The 19,567-nt window shown below is 51.8% G+C and overlaps 1 protein-coding gene across 1 annotated transcript in view; it reads left to right on the forward strand.

Moving 5' to 3' along the window:
• Nucleotides 1–19,567, forward strand: part of ARHGEF18 (Rho/Rac guanine nucleotide exchange factor 18) — a 95,826-nt gene that overhangs the window by 63,166 nt on the left and 13,093 nt on the right. The window contains 10 exon segments of the mRNA XM_032628198.1: nucleotides 6,167–6,305; nucleotides 7,816–7,928; nucleotides 8,087–8,227; nucleotides 9,557–9,807; nucleotides 10,541–10,666; nucleotides 12,352–12,469; nucleotides 13,347–13,595; nucleotides 14,866–14,942; nucleotides 16,299–16,477; nucleotides 17,271–17,362. Of these exon segments, the coding sequence (XP_032484089.1) occupies nucleotides 6,167–6,305; nucleotides 7,816–7,928; nucleotides 8,087–8,227; nucleotides 9,557–9,807; nucleotides 10,541–10,666; nucleotides 12,352–12,469; nucleotides 13,347–13,595; nucleotides 14,866–14,942; nucleotides 16,299–16,477; nucleotides 17,271–17,362 (1,485 nt within the window).

Consider the following 19,567-nt stretch of genomic DNA (forward strand, 5'->3'; position numbering starts at 1 on the left):
GGAGTGGGCGGGGGGCTTGTGTATTTTTTTAATTTCAGGTTCACAAAGAGTATTCTTTCTGGCTCACACTTCTAAGCCCCAATATGCCTTTTTTTTTTCTTTTCTTCTTTTTTTTTTTTTCTCTCTTTGTCCTCTGAGGCATGGGGTTAAGGTTTGGGGTTTGGGGTTTTTTTTTTTCCCCCTCCTGTATTTTTCTTTTTTTTCTTTTTTATGCTGTCTTGCTTTTGTAACATCCAACTGAAGCAGGGCAGAGAAATCAATGAGTTGTCTTGGCATTGATTTAGTCTATTCCCAGGTGGCTGCCAAGCTGGGAACTGTGAACTGAAAACTTCATTTGGTATCAGATTTTCTTAATTGTCTCTCGAACACTCGCCCGCAGCCCGTGCTTGCTAGAACTCTCCAGAGACAGGTGGCACTCGCAGCCTGAGAGAAAAGTCTTCGAAGACACAAAGAATGGGGGCAGGGAGGGGGGCCTAGGACCTCACCAAATATGAGAAAAGGGGCAGCTGTTTCGAAGCCAAGCCTTTGAAACTGCCGGGCGGCTGGTGGTTTTTTCGTTTGTTTTTTTGTTTTTAATATTTATTTATTTGTTTGTTTGTTTATTCTGGCTGCTCCGGGTCTTAGTTGCGGCATGCGGACTTCTTAGTTGTGGCATGCGGGATCTTTAGTTGTGGCACGCAGTATCTAGTTCCCCAACCAGGGATCGAACCCAGGCCGCCTGCATTGGGAGCCCTGGACCGCCAGGGAAATCCCCTGCGTGGCCTTTTGCAGAAAACTGCAGGGACCTCTGTGCCCGGGCCCAGCTGCCTCCCAAAGATGTTTCCAGTTACTTTCCCATCGAGCAGCAGGAGGAATCTGCCATTTAGAATATAGAATTCTTTTTTTTAAAATTGAAGTACAGTTGATTGACAGTGTTGTGTTAGTCTCAGGTGTATAGCAAAGTGATTCAGTTATACGTATATATATCTATATGTTCTTTTTCAGATTTTTTTTCCATTACTGGTTATTATAAGATATTGAGTATAGTTCCCTGTGCTATGCAGTAGGTCCTTGTTGGTTAGAATATAAAATTCTTGCTTGGAAGTTGGTGTTTCTAGAAGCCAGTATGCTTCTAGATTATAAAGGACAGTTTAAGCCCAATTAAGATGGTCACTTGATATGTCATAATGAGTTTCCTTGAAAAATGACTTTCAACAGGTTCTTAACTATCAAGTCTTGTTCATGGACTTCCCTCGTGGGTCCTTAGGTTCCCCCAAGGGCTGATGGGGTCGTGCTTGTGTATCAGAGGATTTATAGACTGCAGGTCACTCGGGAGCCTAAGTACGCTAGAAATTAGCCCCTATTAACCTGAACTTTGTGGCGTGGGGTCTGTTGTCCAAGTAAAATCCCAAAGTGGGATCATTGTAGCTGTCACACCAGCTTAGTCATCTGATTTGCTCACAGAGACCACTCTTCAAGAAACCGAGGCAAAACAGGTTTAAAAAATATATATATATCATGAGAACAGGCTGCTGTCTGTGGCTGAGAACGGGTGTGTTTTTTCCTCTGGGCCAAGAACTTTTTCCATTTTCACCGTTCACTTCTCATTGTCATTCCTGGCTCTCCTCTGGGTCCCCTCTGTGGTGGACCGGTTGCCGCAGCGGGCCAGGAGCATGCCGATCGATGGCACCTCTCAGCGGTGGGCAGACGGTGCTAATTAAGCTCCGAATCGGGTTCGATGGCTGTGCGCACAGCACAGCCCAGATCCCAGCGACCCCCCACCCACTGTCTGCCCCACCATGGCTGTCTGGTTTAGGAGAACACGAGAGCAGGATAAATACAGATTCCTGTCTGTCTCAGAGCCAGGCGCAGCATGACTAAATCATACTGGGTGTGAAACCTACAAATCACTGGGCTTGTTCTCCTGCAGAAAGGCAGCCCTCCTTCACAGGAGTTTACCCGCTGAGCAGCCTTAACTGAGTTATAAGGGAGCGTGTTTCAGCATCTCATTTCTTCTTTAGATGAGCGCTATTCCATTGTATGGATACAGGATTCTGTCTCTGCAAGTTCACCTACTGGCTAAAATGTATTTGTAACCCTCCAATCAGTACTTGTGGGGTGTTTTCACAGTCACGTGCAGAGACACTTGCGGTGAAAAATGTGAATCATGAAGGCGCACGTTCCCAGCTGAGGTTGAACAGGCCGTGCCCTGCATTCTTGCTTCAGTTCATACTGCAAACACGTGTCCTTTTTGCAGTGTATTTGGTGCCACATGTTTTGCCCTTTATTTTGGTGGGGAGGGGAGCTTTTTGTTGGTGATTTGGCAAAGGGGCCCCCAAGCATAGCGCTGAAGTGCTGTCTAGTGGTCTTAAGCGCAAGAAGGCTACAGTGGGCCTTACAGAGAAAATCTGTGTTAGACCAGCTTCGTTCAGACACACGTTCAATGTCAATGAATCAACAGTATATGTTAACTAACGCGTTTTTCAATAGAAACACACATAAAAACAAGGTTACAGGATGAATGGTTGGCAAAAGTGCAGCCAGAAGCTCCCATAGGAGCCGTGGTTCCGTATTAGCTAATTCAGTCCCTACCACGAATAACAAGAATTGACTGTAACTTTTTATTCCGGAGTGGTTCAAGACTTACAAGAAGTTGTAAAAATAGACTTCCTGTGTACCCTCCACCAGGCATCCCCCACTCCTGACATCTCACGTAACCATAGCCCAGTGGCAAAACCAAGACATTGATACAATGTTATCAGCTCAGGGACAGACCCTATTTGGGTTTTGCTCATTGTTACCTGCACTCTTGTGAGGGAAAGGGGAGTGTATATATCTGTGAAATGTTTTCCAGGTGTAGATGTGAGGAACCAGTACCACAGTCAAGAGGCAGGACTATTCCATCACCCTAAATAAACAATGATTTCTTTTTTAAAAAACGGTGGTAGGGCTTCCCTGGTGGTGCAGTGGTTGAGAATCTGCCTGCTAGTGCAGGGGACACGGGTTCGAGCCCTGGTCTGGGAGGATCCCACATGCCGCGGGGCAACTGGGCCCGTGAGCCACAACTACTGAGCCTGCGCGTCTAGAGCCTGTGCTCCTCAACAAGAGAGGCTGCGATAGTGAGAGGCCCGCGCACCGCGATGAAGAGCGGCCCCCGCTTGCCACAACTAGAGAAAGCCCTCGCACAGGAATGAAGACCCAACACAGCCAAAAATAAATAACTAAACACATGTGGGGTTTTGATTCAGCAAAAAAAAAAAAAACAAAAACGGTAAAATAGACATAAACATAAAACTGACCAGTTTAACCAGAGTACAATCCAGTGGCATTAAGTACATTCACAGTGTTGGGCAACCACTACCACCATCCAGCTTCAAAACTCTCTTCATTTTCCCCAATTGATACTCTGTCCATGTTAAACAAAACTCCCCATTCCCCTTCCTCAGCCCCTGGGAACCCCCCATTCTAATTTTTCTCTCTATGAACCTGACTCCTTTTGGGACCTCCTAGAAGTGGAATCCGAGGGTATTTGTCTTTTTTGTGTCTGACTTCTTTCACGGAGCACCATGTCCTCACATTTCGTGCATGTTGTAGCAAGTGTCAGAATTTCGTTCCTTTTTATGGCTAAATAAAATCCCGTGAAACAGTGATTTCTTGGCACGTGTTTTGTGGGAGGCACTGTCCTCTATTCTACTGGGGAGGCAGACAGTGATCAGAATAAGTAAATTATATCATACGTTTAGTTCATCATTCTTTTAGCTGGAATTCTACCCCTTGTACCCTTTTGAGTCCAGTTGTACCTGGGGCCCCTAATCATGACCCCCAAGACATGAAAACCTCAAAGTGTCTTAATCACCCAAGGAAGATCTAATTCCATTTCTCGTAGATTTAGCATTACCGATCATTTTCGAAAAATTCTCTGGAACCAGTGATTCTTAGAGGGTGTTTAGGGTGACTTTTCCTCCCGTGGGCTGTTTGATTAAAGCAGAATCCATCCGACTTCAGGCAGGACCTCGGATCACAGGAACAATCTGTCAGCCGCGCCAGGATGCCGGGCAAAGTCTTCATTTTAGCATTTGTCCCATATTTGTACCTCCAGATCATAATTGCCTGGGTGGAGTTCACTGGGCGTAGAAATGCCAGGAAGTGCCTGCCCTGGACCGTGGAGGCCTCGATTTATGGTTTTCACCGTTGCAAACGAGTGTTGGTATGTGAACGAACAGCCTTGTCACCTTTGTCTACTATGATAATAGCTGTTGTTAGCTGTTTATGATCATGACGTCAGGATGTTTGAGGGCACTGACCAAATGGCATCACATAGTCTCTGTGCTGCTCAGAACCAGAATCCCAACTACTTTCCTTGTGTGACATAGAGAAACTGGTGGGTGGGTGCATCAGGGACCCAGGAGCCGGGTCAGGAAGGCCACTGGACAGATTTCTTCTTTTTTTTTGGCCATGCTGCTCAGCATGCGGGATCTTAGTTCCCTGACCAGGGATGGAACCCATGTCCTCTGCATTGGGAGCACAGAGTCTTAACCACTGGACCACCAGGAACGTCCCCAGATTTCTTTTCAAGGTTGCTGTTTGTCTTAGAGCAAAGCTTTCAGATGTGGCTTTCACCCTGAGAATAAATAAATTAGCCAAGCGGCCCGTCGCAACTAGGCTCGACTTAAATGGTCAACTTGTCAAATAGGAGGAGGGAAAAAAAAAAACAGCTTCATTAATGACAGCCTGGCTTTCAAAGAGCTGCATCTTTCCATCGATGGGGAAGGATCAGTGGGTACAATACATCTGAACATTCCAACTCTTTTTTTTCTTTTCAATACATATTTTTTAATTTAAAAAGGTAAAAATTACATTCACATTCTTTAAACACTTATTCTAATATCACATTATTTTTTAAAATAATTTGACTCTTTGTCTCTTACTTGTGTTCAACATCCTTTCTATTCAATATCCAATCTGATGCTAGATTTCTGTTTTTGTTGTTGTTTGTTTTTGTTATGTGTGTGTATGTATGTGTTTGGTTGTATGTGTCCAAAATCCAGTACAGTCATGTACTTCAAGTATAATTATAATAGATGAATACTTGTCTGTAGATTATGACCTTAATAGAACATACAAATTCTTGCTAGTACCGAGTATGAAAAAAATTGCAGATTTGAATCAGGCAGTCCTGTGAGTGATGTCATGGGCTTTCATTTATCAAATATAAGTGGCACTGGACATTGTACATATCTTAATTCTCACTGTCCTTATTTATCAAGGTGAAGATAAGATTGCATACCTTGATATTTATTGAGAGGATCGAATGAATTAACATATAACATAGGGGAAGAACATATTCAAGTATATGATCTACTGGAGGTAGTTGGCATCAACAGTAATATCCCAACTCTTAACTAGCAGATGAGGGCAGACAACCCTTCGGGGCTCCTGTTGTGTGTTAGGTTGGTTTACGATCACCTTATAATATAGGATCAGGGCCTCTCATCAACCTTGGGAGTCAAATTCTATCAGAGCAATTAGGAACAGTGGCGCGTGCGGCCAAACACCAGAGACACCATGGTCTCAGCATCTCAGAATCATCCTGACAGCCGGTCTCAGGTTAATTACAATCTGAGATGTGTGTGATGTCGGCACAAGCTCCCAATCCGTTATCTTAAGACTCTTTGCGGTGGATGTAAATCGCTCTTTGCTTTTTACCCCCTACCAAGATGGAGGTACAGGGTGGAGGAGTTGTCGTGTTGTTCCTTTTTTACCTGAGGAGAAAATACTGTGCGATTTCCACACTAAACGGTCACAGCGGGGACCAACTTCCTGCCATCCATACCCGAGGCTTCAGCCAATACAGTACGAGAAGCAGCTTTCCATTTCTAGAAGGATCACCCCCGGGGCTATAAAAACGGCAAAGCCTGGCCGGGTCTCGGCGCCCCCAGCGTGACCATGGGGAACGCACACTCCAAGAGCAGCGACGGGGCCAGCTCGCTCCACGGCCGCCCCGAGCTCTCGTTCTACAGCTCTTTTCCCAGGAAGTGGAGCGAGAACGTCTTTCTGGATAACGAGCTGCTGACCTCCAAGATTCTGTCCGTGCTGCGGCCCCAGTCAGAGCGGGGCCTCCGGACGGGCCACCTCCGCTACCCTGCCCACTTCCTCAGCACCAACTCTGTCTTTGCCTCCGTCGCAGCATCCCTGAAGGAGCACCCGAGGGCCACCCTCCTGTCCGATGGCAGCCCGGGCCTGGCCAGGAATGTCGGCATGACGGTCTCGCAGAAGGGGGGTCCACAGCCAGTACCCAGCCCGGCGGGAACGGGGACGAGACTTGGGTGAGTCGGGTAGCCCCTCAGGGGCTGGCGAAGGGAGGGAGCAGAGGTGGCGTTCCTCAGGGACCCCGAGGGTAGCCTCTCCGGAAGAAGACCCTCGGTGGCGGGGGTGGGGGGTGTGTTGGGGAGAGCCCCACCAAGCGGCAAGATTGCTGTTAACACCTGCTTTGGAGATTCACTCCTTTTCCTTTTTCAAAAATGATGTGTTCTGGGGGTCCTCGGCCATTTGGAGCCAGTTTGCTTCCTGCTCTTGAAGGACCCTTGGACAGGGCTCCTCTGTGTCCTCCAGACGAGGCTGGAAGTCCACTGAGGTTGCTGCGAAGTTTGTGTCCTGTTATTCATGGCTTAATCCGATTTTCCTAGGACTTTGAGGTGGTTCTTGTAATATTGCATTCAACAGCGTTCAGGTAGAAAACCTCATGTAAAAAAGAAAAAAAAAAATGTCACTGCAGTGATCCTTGGATGAGTCGGTGGGGAAAGGAGCTGATTTTCTTTTTCCTCTAGAAAGGATTCTCCCTCCAATCTCAAGTGGCAATGAGGCTGTGTCCACCCTACTCTGGCCAGAAAGAATTCCAGGGGTTCCTGAGGGCTCCGGTGGCCAGGAAAGGAAGCATATAATGAATGCGCCCTTAGAATGTACTTGAACATTAGATTAAAGTTAGTTTTGATGGCAGATATAGGGAACAAATAGTGGTTGCCAGTGAGGAGAGGGAAGGGGAGAGGGGCAAGATAGCGGCAGGGGATTAAGAGGCACAAACTACTATGTATAAAATAGATAGGGATTCCCTGGTGGCACAGTGGTTAAGAATCTGCCTGCCAGTGCAGGGGACATGGGTTCGAGCCCTGGTCCGGGAAGATCCCTCATGCTGTGGAGCAACTGAGCCCGTGTGCCGCAACTACTGAGCTTGCGCTCTAGAGCCCATGAGCCACAACTGCTGAGCCCGCGTGCCACAACTACTGAAGCCCTCATGTCTAGAGCCCGTGCTTCGCAACAGAGAAGCCACCACAGTGAGAAGCCCAAGCACTGCAACGAAGAGTAGCCCCTGCTCGCCACAACTAGAGAAAGCCCGTGCACAGCAACAGACTCAACGCAGCCAAAAATAAATAAATTAAATAAATAAATTTATTTTAAAAAATAAAATAGATAAACTACACGGGTATATTATACAACACAGGGAATATCGCCAGTGTTTTTTAATAAGTGTAAATGGAGTATAACCTTTAAAAATTGTGAATCACTATGTTATACACCTGTAACTAATATAACATTGTACATCAACTGTACTCCCCCCAAAAACAGGCAGTTTTGATGGAAGACCTGATGTCACATTGACAGATAGTCTCCTAATTTTCAGAATGATCTGTGAGTTAAGGCTTACGTTGATAGCCAGAAAGTTCTCAAATAGTATCTAATCAGATTGAGTAATAACGTGAGTTGCCTTTGTAGAGTGTGTGTGTGTGTGTGTGTGTAATGCAGTTTTTTTAAATGAGTGGTTTTATGATTTCCATTTAGACCAGTCACAGGAGAGATGGATGAAACCGACACAGTGTCTCTGAAGTTCAAGCAGGCAGCCGATGACTCTCTTTCACTTACATCTTTGAACGCTGACTCCATCTTTATAGAAGGTACCGTCACCTCGATTCTTTCTCGGGTGTCAGGTGGTCTCCATTCACTGGGAGGCGCCGGGACCCACATCCGGGCGTCCAGGCGGCATGGGCAGGGGCAGCCCCAAGCCTGCCAAGGCCCCGGGCCCCTGAGCAGCGGCCTCCTATCCTTCCCTCAGACCCCTACACTGCCTCGCTGAGGCGTGAGATCGAAGCAGATGCCCACGAGTTCGAGGCTGAGTCCTGGAGCCTCTCCGTGGACCCCGCATATGTGAAGAAACAGAAGAGGGAGGTGGTGAAAAGGCAGGATGTGCTCTATGGTAAGGAGGCCTGCCACGCCAGCCCTTCACTTCCTACCCCTCCTCCCTCTTCTTCTTGATTTTTTTTTTTTAATTTATTAATTCCATCTGGGAGCCAGGGCTCCACTGCTGACCCTCCCTGAGACCGTGTGGCCCACTCCACCTACTGCCCCAGGGTAGCCCTGCCTTCCGGGCCGGGAAGGAGGTGGCCAGACGGGGCTTTGTGAGAACCAGTCCCCGAGGACAGGAATGGCCGAATGCCCAGTCCTGACTCGTCCTTACTTTGCTGGTGACCCCGGGAGAGAAGACCTCCTGGGCCCATCCCAGCCATCCCTGGTGACCACAGACAGGCCCGGGCGTGGTGGAGGTTTTGGAGGCAGGTCCCTCTCTGCATGTGACTGTAGCGCTGCTCCGGGGTGGGCGCCCCTTCCCACCGGCTGTTGGAAAACCTGGCCGAGGGCAGCCGCTGTCCTTAGATGGGATGTTGCAGTCACCATGGAAACCACATCTCCCAGGCACCGCCCATCCCTGGGCTGGGTGCCCCCCTTGGGTCCCTCCAGGCCCCCAGCACTGCTCAGTGGTGTCCACTCACCAGTGGACACTCAACTGCCTTCCATGTTTTGCACACTGAGCTCCCTGCCAGGGCCAGAGCAGGTTGGGGTGTGGGTGGAGAGGAGAGCCTGAGCCCAGCCAGGAGTCCTGCCTGGGGTGGGGGGGTGGGCAGTGCAGTCCGTCGCTTCCCTCTGGGCAGCCCTGTGTCATGCTGTCTCCGCTGCTGGGCAAGTGCAGAGTCCTTCCAGCCCTGTGGCTGGCGACCCTGGCCCCCGCCGGCGCCACTGACTTCTGTTTCATCTCTAGCAACTTCAAGGCCTTGACTTAAACGGCAGAGGAGCTCCATCACAAAATCGAATCTTTCTTTGCCTTTAACAGTGAATTAAAATCCTCCCTGGAGCTCCACTTTTCCCATCAGTTATAGTCTGGGGCAGGTCTCTGACATGCAGGTTTCACATCCCAGGGAGGGGTGTTGGTCAGAACAGTCTTCTTGTTTCAAACAGCCTGGAAACATCTTCGGTTAATATTAGGCAGGAACCCCTCCTGTGCATTTGAGGTCCCAGCGCACATCGGGTCCTCTCTTTCCTGATATCCTTCCACCCCTCGCTGTCCCCTTAAGCTGGGCCCCCAGCACTGCTGGGTCGGGGAGGACAGGAAGCCTGGCCCCTGGGCTGTGAGACCACCAGGGCGAGGGCTTCGTGGAAACCTGAGAAGCGGCCTGGCCCATTGTGGGACAAGGGAGAACCGAGCCGGGGTGTTGGCCCCACACCACTAAGTCCCGCATCCCTGTCCCTGCAGAGCTGATGCAGACGGAGGCCCACCACGTGCGGACGCTCAAGATCATGCTGAAGGTCTACTCCAGGGCCCTGCGGGAGGAGCTGCAGTTCAGCCCCAAGGCCGTCAGCCTCCTCTTCCCGGGCGCAGACGACCTGCTGGAGGTGCACGGCCACTTCCTTTCTCGGCTGAAGGAGCGCCGTCAGGAGTCCCTGGAGGAGGGCAGTGACCGCAACTACATCGTCCAGAAGATCGGGGACCTCCTGGTACAGCAGGTGGGCGCGGCCAGGGCGGCTCAGGGCCTGGACCAGCCCCTGCCCCGTCTCTTTCCTTCCAATGCAGAAAGAACATGCCCCCCACTTCCTGGGAGCCCCAGCCCCCGAGGACTTCAGTCCCGGCCCCTTAACAGCCACGCGTCCTGCCACCAGCCTAGAAACACAGAGACCTAAACGGCGAACGCACTGGTCTAGACACTATCCAGTGGGTGTTCTGGGCTTTTGTTTGGTTGGTTGGCTGGCTTTCATTTTTTTTGGTCTCGACGGCTGTTTGGTTTTTGGACCAGAGCCATCCATGGTAGGGCCGTTGACCCTGAGCTGACTTCTGAGTGGACTTCTGGGCCAAGACCGAGATTGACAGAGGGGACGCAGGACCCCTCGTCTGCCCTCGGAGTACCTGGAGCATCCCAAGGATTCATGAGAAGAAGACGCCATTCGCTTTTGAATTTTTCTAACATTCTTCCACTTAAATTTCTTTTTCCTTCTCGGATTTCGGGATGTTTTACAAGCACCTGTGACGTGTAGACGTTTTCTCCTTTTCCCTCTCGGTACCTTGTGCCGAGACACCACGTACTGAAGCATTTCTCTGTTTGGGTGCCAGCGAGCCAGACAAGAAAGTGAAATCCCAAGTCAAGTCAATCTGCGTTTTAGCAGCGTCAGGCGAATGAGGGGAAAACATTCCCTGGTGGTTTTTGTGTTTCCTTCTGGTAACGCCTCCACGGCCTCTCTTCAGTTTTCAGGTGAAAACGGGGAGAGAATGAAAGAAAAATACGGCGTCTTCTGTAGCGGCCACAACGAAGCCGTCAGTCACTACAAGTTGCTGTTGCAGCAAAACAAGAAATTTCAGAACTTGATCAAGGTAAAAAAAAAAAAAAAAAAAAAAAAAAAAGGTATTTATTTTTAATTAAAAACATATCCTCCGGACTTGCCCGGCAGTCCAGTGGTTAAGCATCCACGCTTCCAATGCAGGGGGCACGGATTTGATCCCTGATCAGGGAACTGAGATACTGCGTGCTGCACGGTACGGCCAAAAAATTTTTAAATTTAAAAAAAAAAAGAAGTATCCTCTTTGCAATAGGTTGTTCCCCTCCCCCTCCTCCCCCTCCCCCCCCCCGCCCCCCCCCCCCCCCCGAACTGTAGGCTTTTGGAGAGGTTGGGATTATAAACAACTTGTTATGAGGCAGTGATTTTTCAAGGTTCTGTCTCATTTTTAACCACAAACTCAATTCAGAGCACAGTGGTGAAAGCTCTGGAGAGTCCCCGGGTGTAAAGCAAAGCAGGCCTAGGGTTTTGTTCCTGCCGCAGCAGGGTGGCCCCTGAGATGCCCCTCAATGGATGACCATGGGTCCTCAGACCGTTGAGCGGACACGAGCGTCCTCGCAAGGGGCCGCCCTGCCCCGGGAACCGGCCCTCCAGAGCCACCCGCTCTGCCTCGGATTCTCCAGCAGATGCAAGGCCTGCCTTCTTCTAAGCCTGTGTCCTTTCATCACCTCCTCCCCTGTCTGGTCCCCGTGCATCCCCCGCAGCCCGTGGAATGACCCACACCTGTCTTCTTTCTGCCCAGCAGTGTGCAAGTGCTCAGGGCCCAGGAGCTGAGTCAGTAGTCGGGCAAGACCCCGTCCCCCCGCATCCTGGGAGGCACTCCTGGGTCAAGGCTGCCGGGCGCCTGCACCCCACAACAGCTCCACACCTGCAGCCTGTACCCCAAGGACTCTACCCTGAAGTGATGTCCAGCAACTAAAGGTCTAGAGTTAAGGATGCAGGGTTGTTAAATTTCACCCCAGGGAACTTCCCTGGCGGTCCAGTGGTTAAGACCCCGCGCTTCCACTGCAGGGGGCACGGGTTCGATCCCTGGTCGGGGAACTAAGACCCTGCACGCCACGAGGTGTGGCCAAAAAAAAAAAAAATTTTTTTTTTAACTTTCACTGCATTATCCTGGCAGTGGATAGATGTGAAAAGGAGAGGGTCGTTTGGGGGCCTGAGTCCAGTGGTTAGGACTTGGCACTTTCACTGCCGCGGGCCCAGGTTCAATCCCTGGTCAGGGAACTAAGATCCCACAAGCCACATGACGTGGCTGGGAAAAAAAAGTGACTTCAGGTGACCACTTCTTAGGCTCTTAGCCAGAAGCGTGCACCAGCAGCCACCAGGGAGCCAGTTCAGAGAGCACCGGCCCAGCCGCGTCTGGAGGGTCCCGACGGCCGTCAGCAGGGTTAGGGTCTGCGCATGTGTGTGTGCACGTGGACAGCTCTCCAGGCGATTCCCACAACCACCCCCCACTCACTCCCCCGGCCCCCGGCTGGTTTCTTCCTAATGGGTTCTGTGGGGGCCCACATTTTATAGCAGGTGAGGCTGCCTCTGCCTGTGTGGCCTTTCTGTATACAGCAGGCAGTCCCTGCTTTCAAGTACCTGCAAAGCGGCCAGGAAAAGGTCCCCGTAAGCCGAAAAGGGACCGTGAACTGGATATCACTCGCTATCTGACTGTGAACTGATGTGGCAGGAGATTAGACACCCACGCAGCATGCCTTTGTTTTCTCCATTTCATAGAGAATCGGCAACTTCTCCATCGTGAGGCGGCTCGGCGTGCAGGAGTGTATCCTTCTGGTCACGCAGCGTATAACTAAGTACCCCGTGCTGGTGGAGCGTATTATTCAGAACACGGAAGGTATGGTAGTTCTCCTGTCTTGCCCTTAGGTGCTTGGTGGCGAGGAGGGTCTGTGTCTCCCCACCACCTATTCTAATAGCGGGTTAGATAATCCACTCTGCGATCTGTCCCTGGTTCTCTGGATTCAGCTGGGCTCGGCAGTCACTAACTGAGCTGCCACCTTGCAGAGTCCACTGTGCTGGGTGCTAGGGTGCCTGGTCTCGCCTGCCGTTACCCCCCCAGTCCCCGCACAGTCTGGGCTGGAGCAGCCCTCAGTCAGTATTGGAGAGTGGATGAAAAGACAGGCAGAGCCCTTGCTAAGGTCACCCCTGGGTGACCCACACAGGCCCAGAGGTGACCTCCGTGTCACGTGCCTGGTGCCGTGGAGGGCAGAGAGGAAGGGCATGTAGCCCAGCCGGGGGTTCCCGGAGGCCAGGGCAGTGCTGACCGCACCTCCCTTACCTCCAGGGGATTTGGGTGGTGGGAGAATGCACAAAGTTCTCCTGCCGTGAAAGCAGAGCCCCTGGAGTGGGAGGAGCCAGCCCTTGGTAATGGCCAGAGGTGGAGGGAGTCTTTTATGGAGAGCTGGAGGGCAGGGGGGAGTCTGTTTACCGAGGAATGGCCGGCGGAGTTATGCAGGGGCCGTTCTTGCCACTTGATTTGCACCTCAGCTTCTGCATTCGACAGAAGCTCTGTCTTGGTGAAAACCAAACGCTGGGCTGTCACGTTTACTTTGGAGAAGCGTTTACATCTCAGGAAATTCGAGTTGGAAGGTGATTCTCGAGGGTCCTCTGAGCAGTGGCCTCGGGACACACCTCCTCGACCCCATAGCCTGTCCGCCTCCATCGTGTTCGTGGACGCAGACCAAGGAAAGCGCTAATTCTGCTGTGTGTGGCAGCTGACTCCGAGGACCACAAAGACCTGACCCAGGCCCTGAACCTCATCAAAGGCATCATCTCGCAAGTGGACGCCAGGGTCAGCGAGTGTGAGAAAGGCCAGCGCCTCAGGGAGATCGCGGGGAAGATGGACCTCAAGTCCTCCAGCAAGCTCAAGAATGGGCTGACCTTCCGCAAGGAGGACATGCTACAGCGGCAGCTCCACCTGGAGGGCACGCTGTGCTGGAAGACCACGTCCGGGCGCCTAAAAGGTAAAGTCCCGCTCCAGTCACCTCTGCTGGATGCCATCCTGGGTTGATGGCACCACCTTGGAGTCTTGGGCACCTTCCTGGATGAGTGAGCACCATTTTGGATTGATGGGCACCAGCTGGCACAGAGCCACTGCAGCCTGGCTGCTTCGCGGCTGAAGGGAGGTTACCTGCTGAGTCAGGTCGAGCACAGAAGTAGAGCAGGAACGAGGTGGAGGTGGTCCTACCAGCACGCTCTGTGTCCGGTGGTTGAGATGGTGTGGTGCACACAGGGAAGGCCACCGGGTGAAGAGGGCACACTGAGTCCTTGACTCCTGAACAGAAAGCCAGGGTATCAGGACACCCCAGATTTAGCAGAGGCCCCAGGGTTCTAAACAACAGTCCCAGGCCCCAGTCAGGGTAGAGGATGCCACCTGGGCCACGGACCTCTGTGGCCCCCAGCGTCCCGGCCGCTGTTCGGGGTGAGCTCCACGCCCTACTTTCAAGATCCGTGGTGTGGTTCCAGACCAGAGAGCGCCCGGGGCTCATCCCTGAGTTTCCTGTGTGTTTCATGAGCCTCTAGAAACATCCTAACCTGTCCACTGGCATCAGCCCCTTTAAAGATCTTTGGGGGGTGTCGCAGGTAGCCACGCGACCACCTAGCACACCCACACGACTAGGATGTGCTTGTTCTTAATTTGAGCAGGCGAGCAGCCAAAAGATAGTCTACAGTTGAGCACCCCCTGCGTGCCAGGCACCGAGGCGGGTGGCAGAGGCCCCTGCCCACGTGGGGCTCCAGTCGGTGGGCAGAAGGAGAGAAGTAAACACAAAAACAGTGAAAAGCACAGTAAGTGCTTTAGAGGATCCCAGCAGGCTGCAGCGCGAGAGAGTTCCGTGAGGAGAGGTGGTCTCGTTGGGATGGGGTGTCTGAACAAGCTCCCCGAGGAGGAGGTATCTTTGCTTCCCGCAGCGCGAGCGCTCCTGTTGGAAACACAGCTCAGGATGTGCACCCACGTGCACCAGCTCTGCCGGGCGGGTCACCGCACCATGTCCCTACAGGGACAAGGCTCCGAGCCTGCCACCACCAGGAAGCTCGGGCATGCGGGCACGAGAGTTTTGCTACGGCAGGGAGCAGGACACGAGCGTCCAGGGGCTCGGCGTTAAAAGCTGAAACCAGGAGGGTGATGGGGTGGGGTCAGGTTGAAGGGCGCCCTCGGGCTGTGGCGCCGGCCTGGGATTCCACGTCTGCCCGGCGGGACCCTGTAAGATGTGTCCTTCTGCGTTCTCCCCTTAGATGTCCTTGCTGTCCTGTTGACGGACGTGCTTCTCCTGCTACAAGAAAAGGATCAAAAATACGTCTTTGCTTCCGTGGTACGTGTCCCGTCCCTTCGCAGAAAGGGCTGCTTGAAAGCTGCCTGCACGGGCTGGGGACGGGGGGACTGAATGGGCTCCTGTCCAGTGGCCTGAGGCGGCTTCAGGGTCATGCCAAAATCTTGCCCAGTTCCGCCCGGGCTCTGTGCTTCCGTGGCCCTTCCCCTCGCAGGCGCCTGGGCCCTCACAGGCCCGGGCAACCTCGCCGGAAGAGCCTGTCCCTCCTTCCCGGGGAGCTAGTGCATCGCTGAGGATGCACACGCAGGCAGCCACTGCCCTGGGAGCTATGACCACGTCGGCCCCACGGCATGCTGGTCCCAGCACAGCCGCGTCACGGGAGCCAAGCTGGCCGGGAGCTCCGTGCGGACGGAGGGCTTGGAGTCAGGCTGGGATTCCGCCCATCCCACCCGGCCCACGTCCACCGGGGACACGGCCTCCGCCCCTGCTCGCCTGGGTGACCCGTGGGTGCCTGCCGTGGGGGGGGGCTCCGCGAACCCATTTGCCTCTGGGTTCACCTGGAGAGGAAGGTGGCCTTTGTCACTCAACTCCAGAGTCTCGCCCCTTTCCCAGGAACTGAAACTAGCTTCTCAAGAAGTTTCCAGAAATAGGTCACGCTGTCTTGCCCAACGGTGGTCTCACCCTGACGCCAGCCCACCTTGTGTGTGCTGTGTGTTCGCTCACGGGGGTGATGCAACATCTATGACCTGCTGTGCCATCTGCTCCCCATGGCCTCCCCTGCTTGCCCTCTGTGTGTGTGTCTGTGTGTCTGTGTCCTGACTGCCTCTCCTCAGAAAGACACCAGTCCTTTTGGGTCAGACCTCATGACCTCATGACCTCGCTTTAACTTAATCACCTTTTTAAAGACCCTGTCTCCAAATCCCGTCACATTAGGACCTCGGCATCTGGATTTAGTGGGGCATGGGGGGTGCAGTGTAGCCCATAACAGCCAGTTAGAATTGCGCCTTTTACTGGTCGGTCAGGGCATTGTCTCTTGTCGGGCACCCCACAGATCGGGAATACGGGCTGGTTTGGGGCGCACGGCCGGGAGGGAGATGTATTTGTCATCACAGACTGCCTGCCCTTGTATCTTCTGAGCTTACACAGTGTACGTGCGTTAGCAATTATAAAACATTCTCTAAGCACGTTGAACAAGCACATGAAAAGGATGTGAGGATATCATCGCGGTAGTGGCCGTCTCCCCCAGGTGGCAAAATCTTTCTGCTTTGAATTGTTGGAGGATAAGCAGGGTACACGCCTCCCCCGTTCCCCCCCAAGTCCCCTTCCCCGCCGACTCACGGCTCCACGGCTGTAGGCCAGGTACAGAGTGACCCTCCCCGCCCCGTCCCACCTGTGCAGGACTCCAAGCGCCCCATCATCTCGCTGCAAAAGCTCATCGTGAGGGAGGTGGCCAACGAGGAGAAAGCCATGTTTCTGATCAGCGCCTCCCTGCACGGGCCCGAGATGTACGAGATCTACACCAGCTCCAAGGAGGACAGGAACACCTGGATGGCTCACATCCGAAGGGCCGTGGAGAGGTGAGAGGGGCCTGGGTGGGCCTTCCCTCCACTGACGGCTGTGCCCATGGCTTTGGTGGCTGGCTTAATCAGCAGAGACCTTGGAGCGCCTGCGAGGGTGCCGGGGGTCGCAGGCGGAAGACCCCTTCGCTTTTCCCCTCCCTGTCATTCCACCTCGGTGCTCTGTCCGTCCCTTCATCTAAGGGCAGACAGAAGACGCCATTCAGCCCCTTCCGACAACGGCTAAAAAGGCCCAGATGTCTGTGGCTGGAGGATGCGGGGCCTGCAGCTCTGTATTGGTGGGCTGTCCACCTGACACAGGGGGCTGTCCTTCCTCCTCAGGCCAGGGGACACCTCAGGATCCCAGCCCTGTGGCTTTGAGTGATGCCTGGCTCCTGCCACCGACAGACGGTGGTCCAGCCCCCACCCCCAGCCTGCTGCTCCCTCCCTTTATGCCCAGAAGCTTCTCAAAGCTTTCGTCTTCTTCGAGCCCCCTCAGTCCTCAACTTCGGCTCTGCTGGCCTTGCAGCGTCCTGTAGCTGGGAGGTCCCCAGGGAAGGAACTGCTCTGTCTCCTCCACCCCCCACACCCTGCAAGACATTTGAAACCTGTGGCCGGTTACGTCCTGACACTTTGAGACTGGATGCTTGCCGACGGCTGTGTTTCTGTCCTGCACGGTTGACCATTAACAAACTAAATCTCTCAGCACATCAGAGATGCTCTTTGCAGCCGGGCCTGCAGGCAGACCTCAGTGCTGTTTCAGAGGCAGCCAGTCCATGGAGCGTGCTTGCCCATCTGTCCTCTCTCCCTGCAGCTGCCCGGACGAGGAGGAGGGCCCCTACAGCGAGGCCGAGGAGGAGAGGAAGGTGGTTGAGGCCCGCGCCATGAGGCTGAGGGACTTCCAAGGTAAGGGCGGGGTGGGAGGGATGGGGTCAGTGTGACCTCGTCTGGTGACTTGGCCCCGAGAGCCCTCCTGGGCCCGGCAGTGGCCTTTCTGTTCTATCCCATAAGAACTGGCCATGGAGCGAACCGCCGCCCAAGTGACCAGGAGTTTGGCTGTGGGCTATCCCATGTCCTGCGGTTCTCTGGGCCATTTGCCCTGGGGTAGCGCTCTTCCCGAAGGCGTGTGGGAAAGGGGAGTGGGGCGCTAGGGTTGCTCCCTCGGTCCTCGCTCAAGAAGGGCTCAATAATTCACATACCTTACCAGTCACCCATATAAAGTGTGCCATGCAGTGGATTTTAGTGTATACCAAAAGGATGTGCAACCATCACAGTCAATTTTAGGCTGTTTTCATTACCCCAGAAAGAAACGCCATCCCCATTAGCAGTCACTCCCGTTCTTTCCCCGTCTCCAGCAGCTGGGAACTTCTGTCCTACTGTCTTTCTGTCTATGAACTTACTTATTCCAGACACCTCGTGTAAATGGGGATAGTTGTCGCTTTGTGACTGTCTTAGTTTACCAAGCGTGATGTTTTCAAGGTTCATCCCTGTGGCAGAATCTCTTTCCTTTGTAAGGCTGAATAATATTCCATTGTATGGATGGGCCACATCGTGCTTATTCTGCTCCCCGGTTTTAACAGATTCCTGTGAGATTTCAGCGAGGTCATTGCCAAGAATCCATCTCAGTACTTTATGGTCTCAGGCAACTCCCCTCCTCTCTGTCACTCACTGTGATATTTATGTTTAACATAGGTAACATTTGAGCAGTAAGCGCATAAAATTAGGCAGTATGTATTTTGTTTCTTTTTGTGGGGAGAGGTGCAAGTTTGAAGGTATTAAGGAATAAAAATGTCCAAAAGAAATCAGAGAAATCCCACTGACCCCTGAAAGTATAACGTTAACATAGTATTCATTTCGTCCTGTTCTAAATTTGTTTTTTAACATCTTCATTGGAGTATAATTGCTTTACAATGTTGTGTTAGTTTCTGCTGTACAACAAAGTGAATCAGCTATACGTATACATATATCCCCATATCCCCTCCCTCTTGCATCTCCCTCCCACCCTCCCTATCCCACCCCTCTAGGTGGTCACAAAGCACCGAGCTAATCTCCCTGTGCTATGCACCTGCTTCCCACTAGCTATCCATTTTACATTTGGTAGTTTTATATATGTCAATGCCACTCTCTGACTTCGTCCCAGCTTACCCTTCCCCCTCCCCGTGTCCTCAAGTCCATTCTGTGCGTCTGCGTCTTTATTCCTGTCCTGCCCCTAGGTTCATCAGAACCTTTTTTTTTTTTTAGATTCCGTATGTATGTGTTAGCATATGGTATTTGTTTTTCTCTTTCTGACTTACTTCACTCTGTACGACAGACTCTAGGTCCATCCACCTCACTACAAATAACTCAATTTCGTTTCTTTTTATGGCTGAGTAATATTCCATTGTATATATGTGCCAATCTTCTTTATCCATTCATCTGTCAATGGACACTTAGGTTGCTTCCATGTCCTGGCTATTGTAAATAGAGCTGCAATGAACATTGTGGTACATGACTCTTTTTGAATTATGGTTTTCTCAGGGTATATGCCCAGTAGTGGAATTGCAGGGTTGTATGGTAGTTCTATTTTTAGCTTTTTAAGGAACCTCCATACTGTTCTCCATAGTGACTCTATCGATTTACATTCCCATCAACAGTGCAAGAGGGTTCCCTTTTCTCCACACCCTCTCCAGCATTTATTGTTTGTAGATTTTTTGATGATGGCCATTCTGACAGGTGTGAGGTGATACCTCATTGTAGTTTCAATTTGCGTTTCTTTAATGATTAGTGATGTTGAGCATCCTTTCATGTGTTTGTTGGCAATCTGTATATCTTCTTTGGAGAAATGTCTATTTAGGTCTTCTGCCCATTTTTGGATTGGGTTGTTTGGTTTTTTTTTTGATATTGAGCTGCACAACCTGCTTGTATATTTTGGAGATTAATTCTTTGTCATTTGCTTCGTTTGCAAATATTTTCTCCCATTCTGAGGGTTGTCTTTTCATCTTGTTTATGGTTTCCTTTGCTGTGCAAAAGCTTTTAAGTTTCATTAGGTCCCATTTGTTTATTTTTGTTTTTGTTTCCATTACTCTAGGAGGTGGGTCAAAAAGGATCTTGCTGTGATTTATGTCATAGAGT

The sequence above is a fragment of the Phocoena sinus genome, chromosome 3 (genome assembly GCF_008692025.1).
Source record: "Phocoena sinus isolate mPhoSin1 chromosome 3, mPhoSin1.pri, whole genome shotgun sequence".
NCBI lineage: Eukaryota > Metazoa > Chordata > Mammalia > Artiodactyla > Phocoenidae > Phocoena > Phocoena sinus.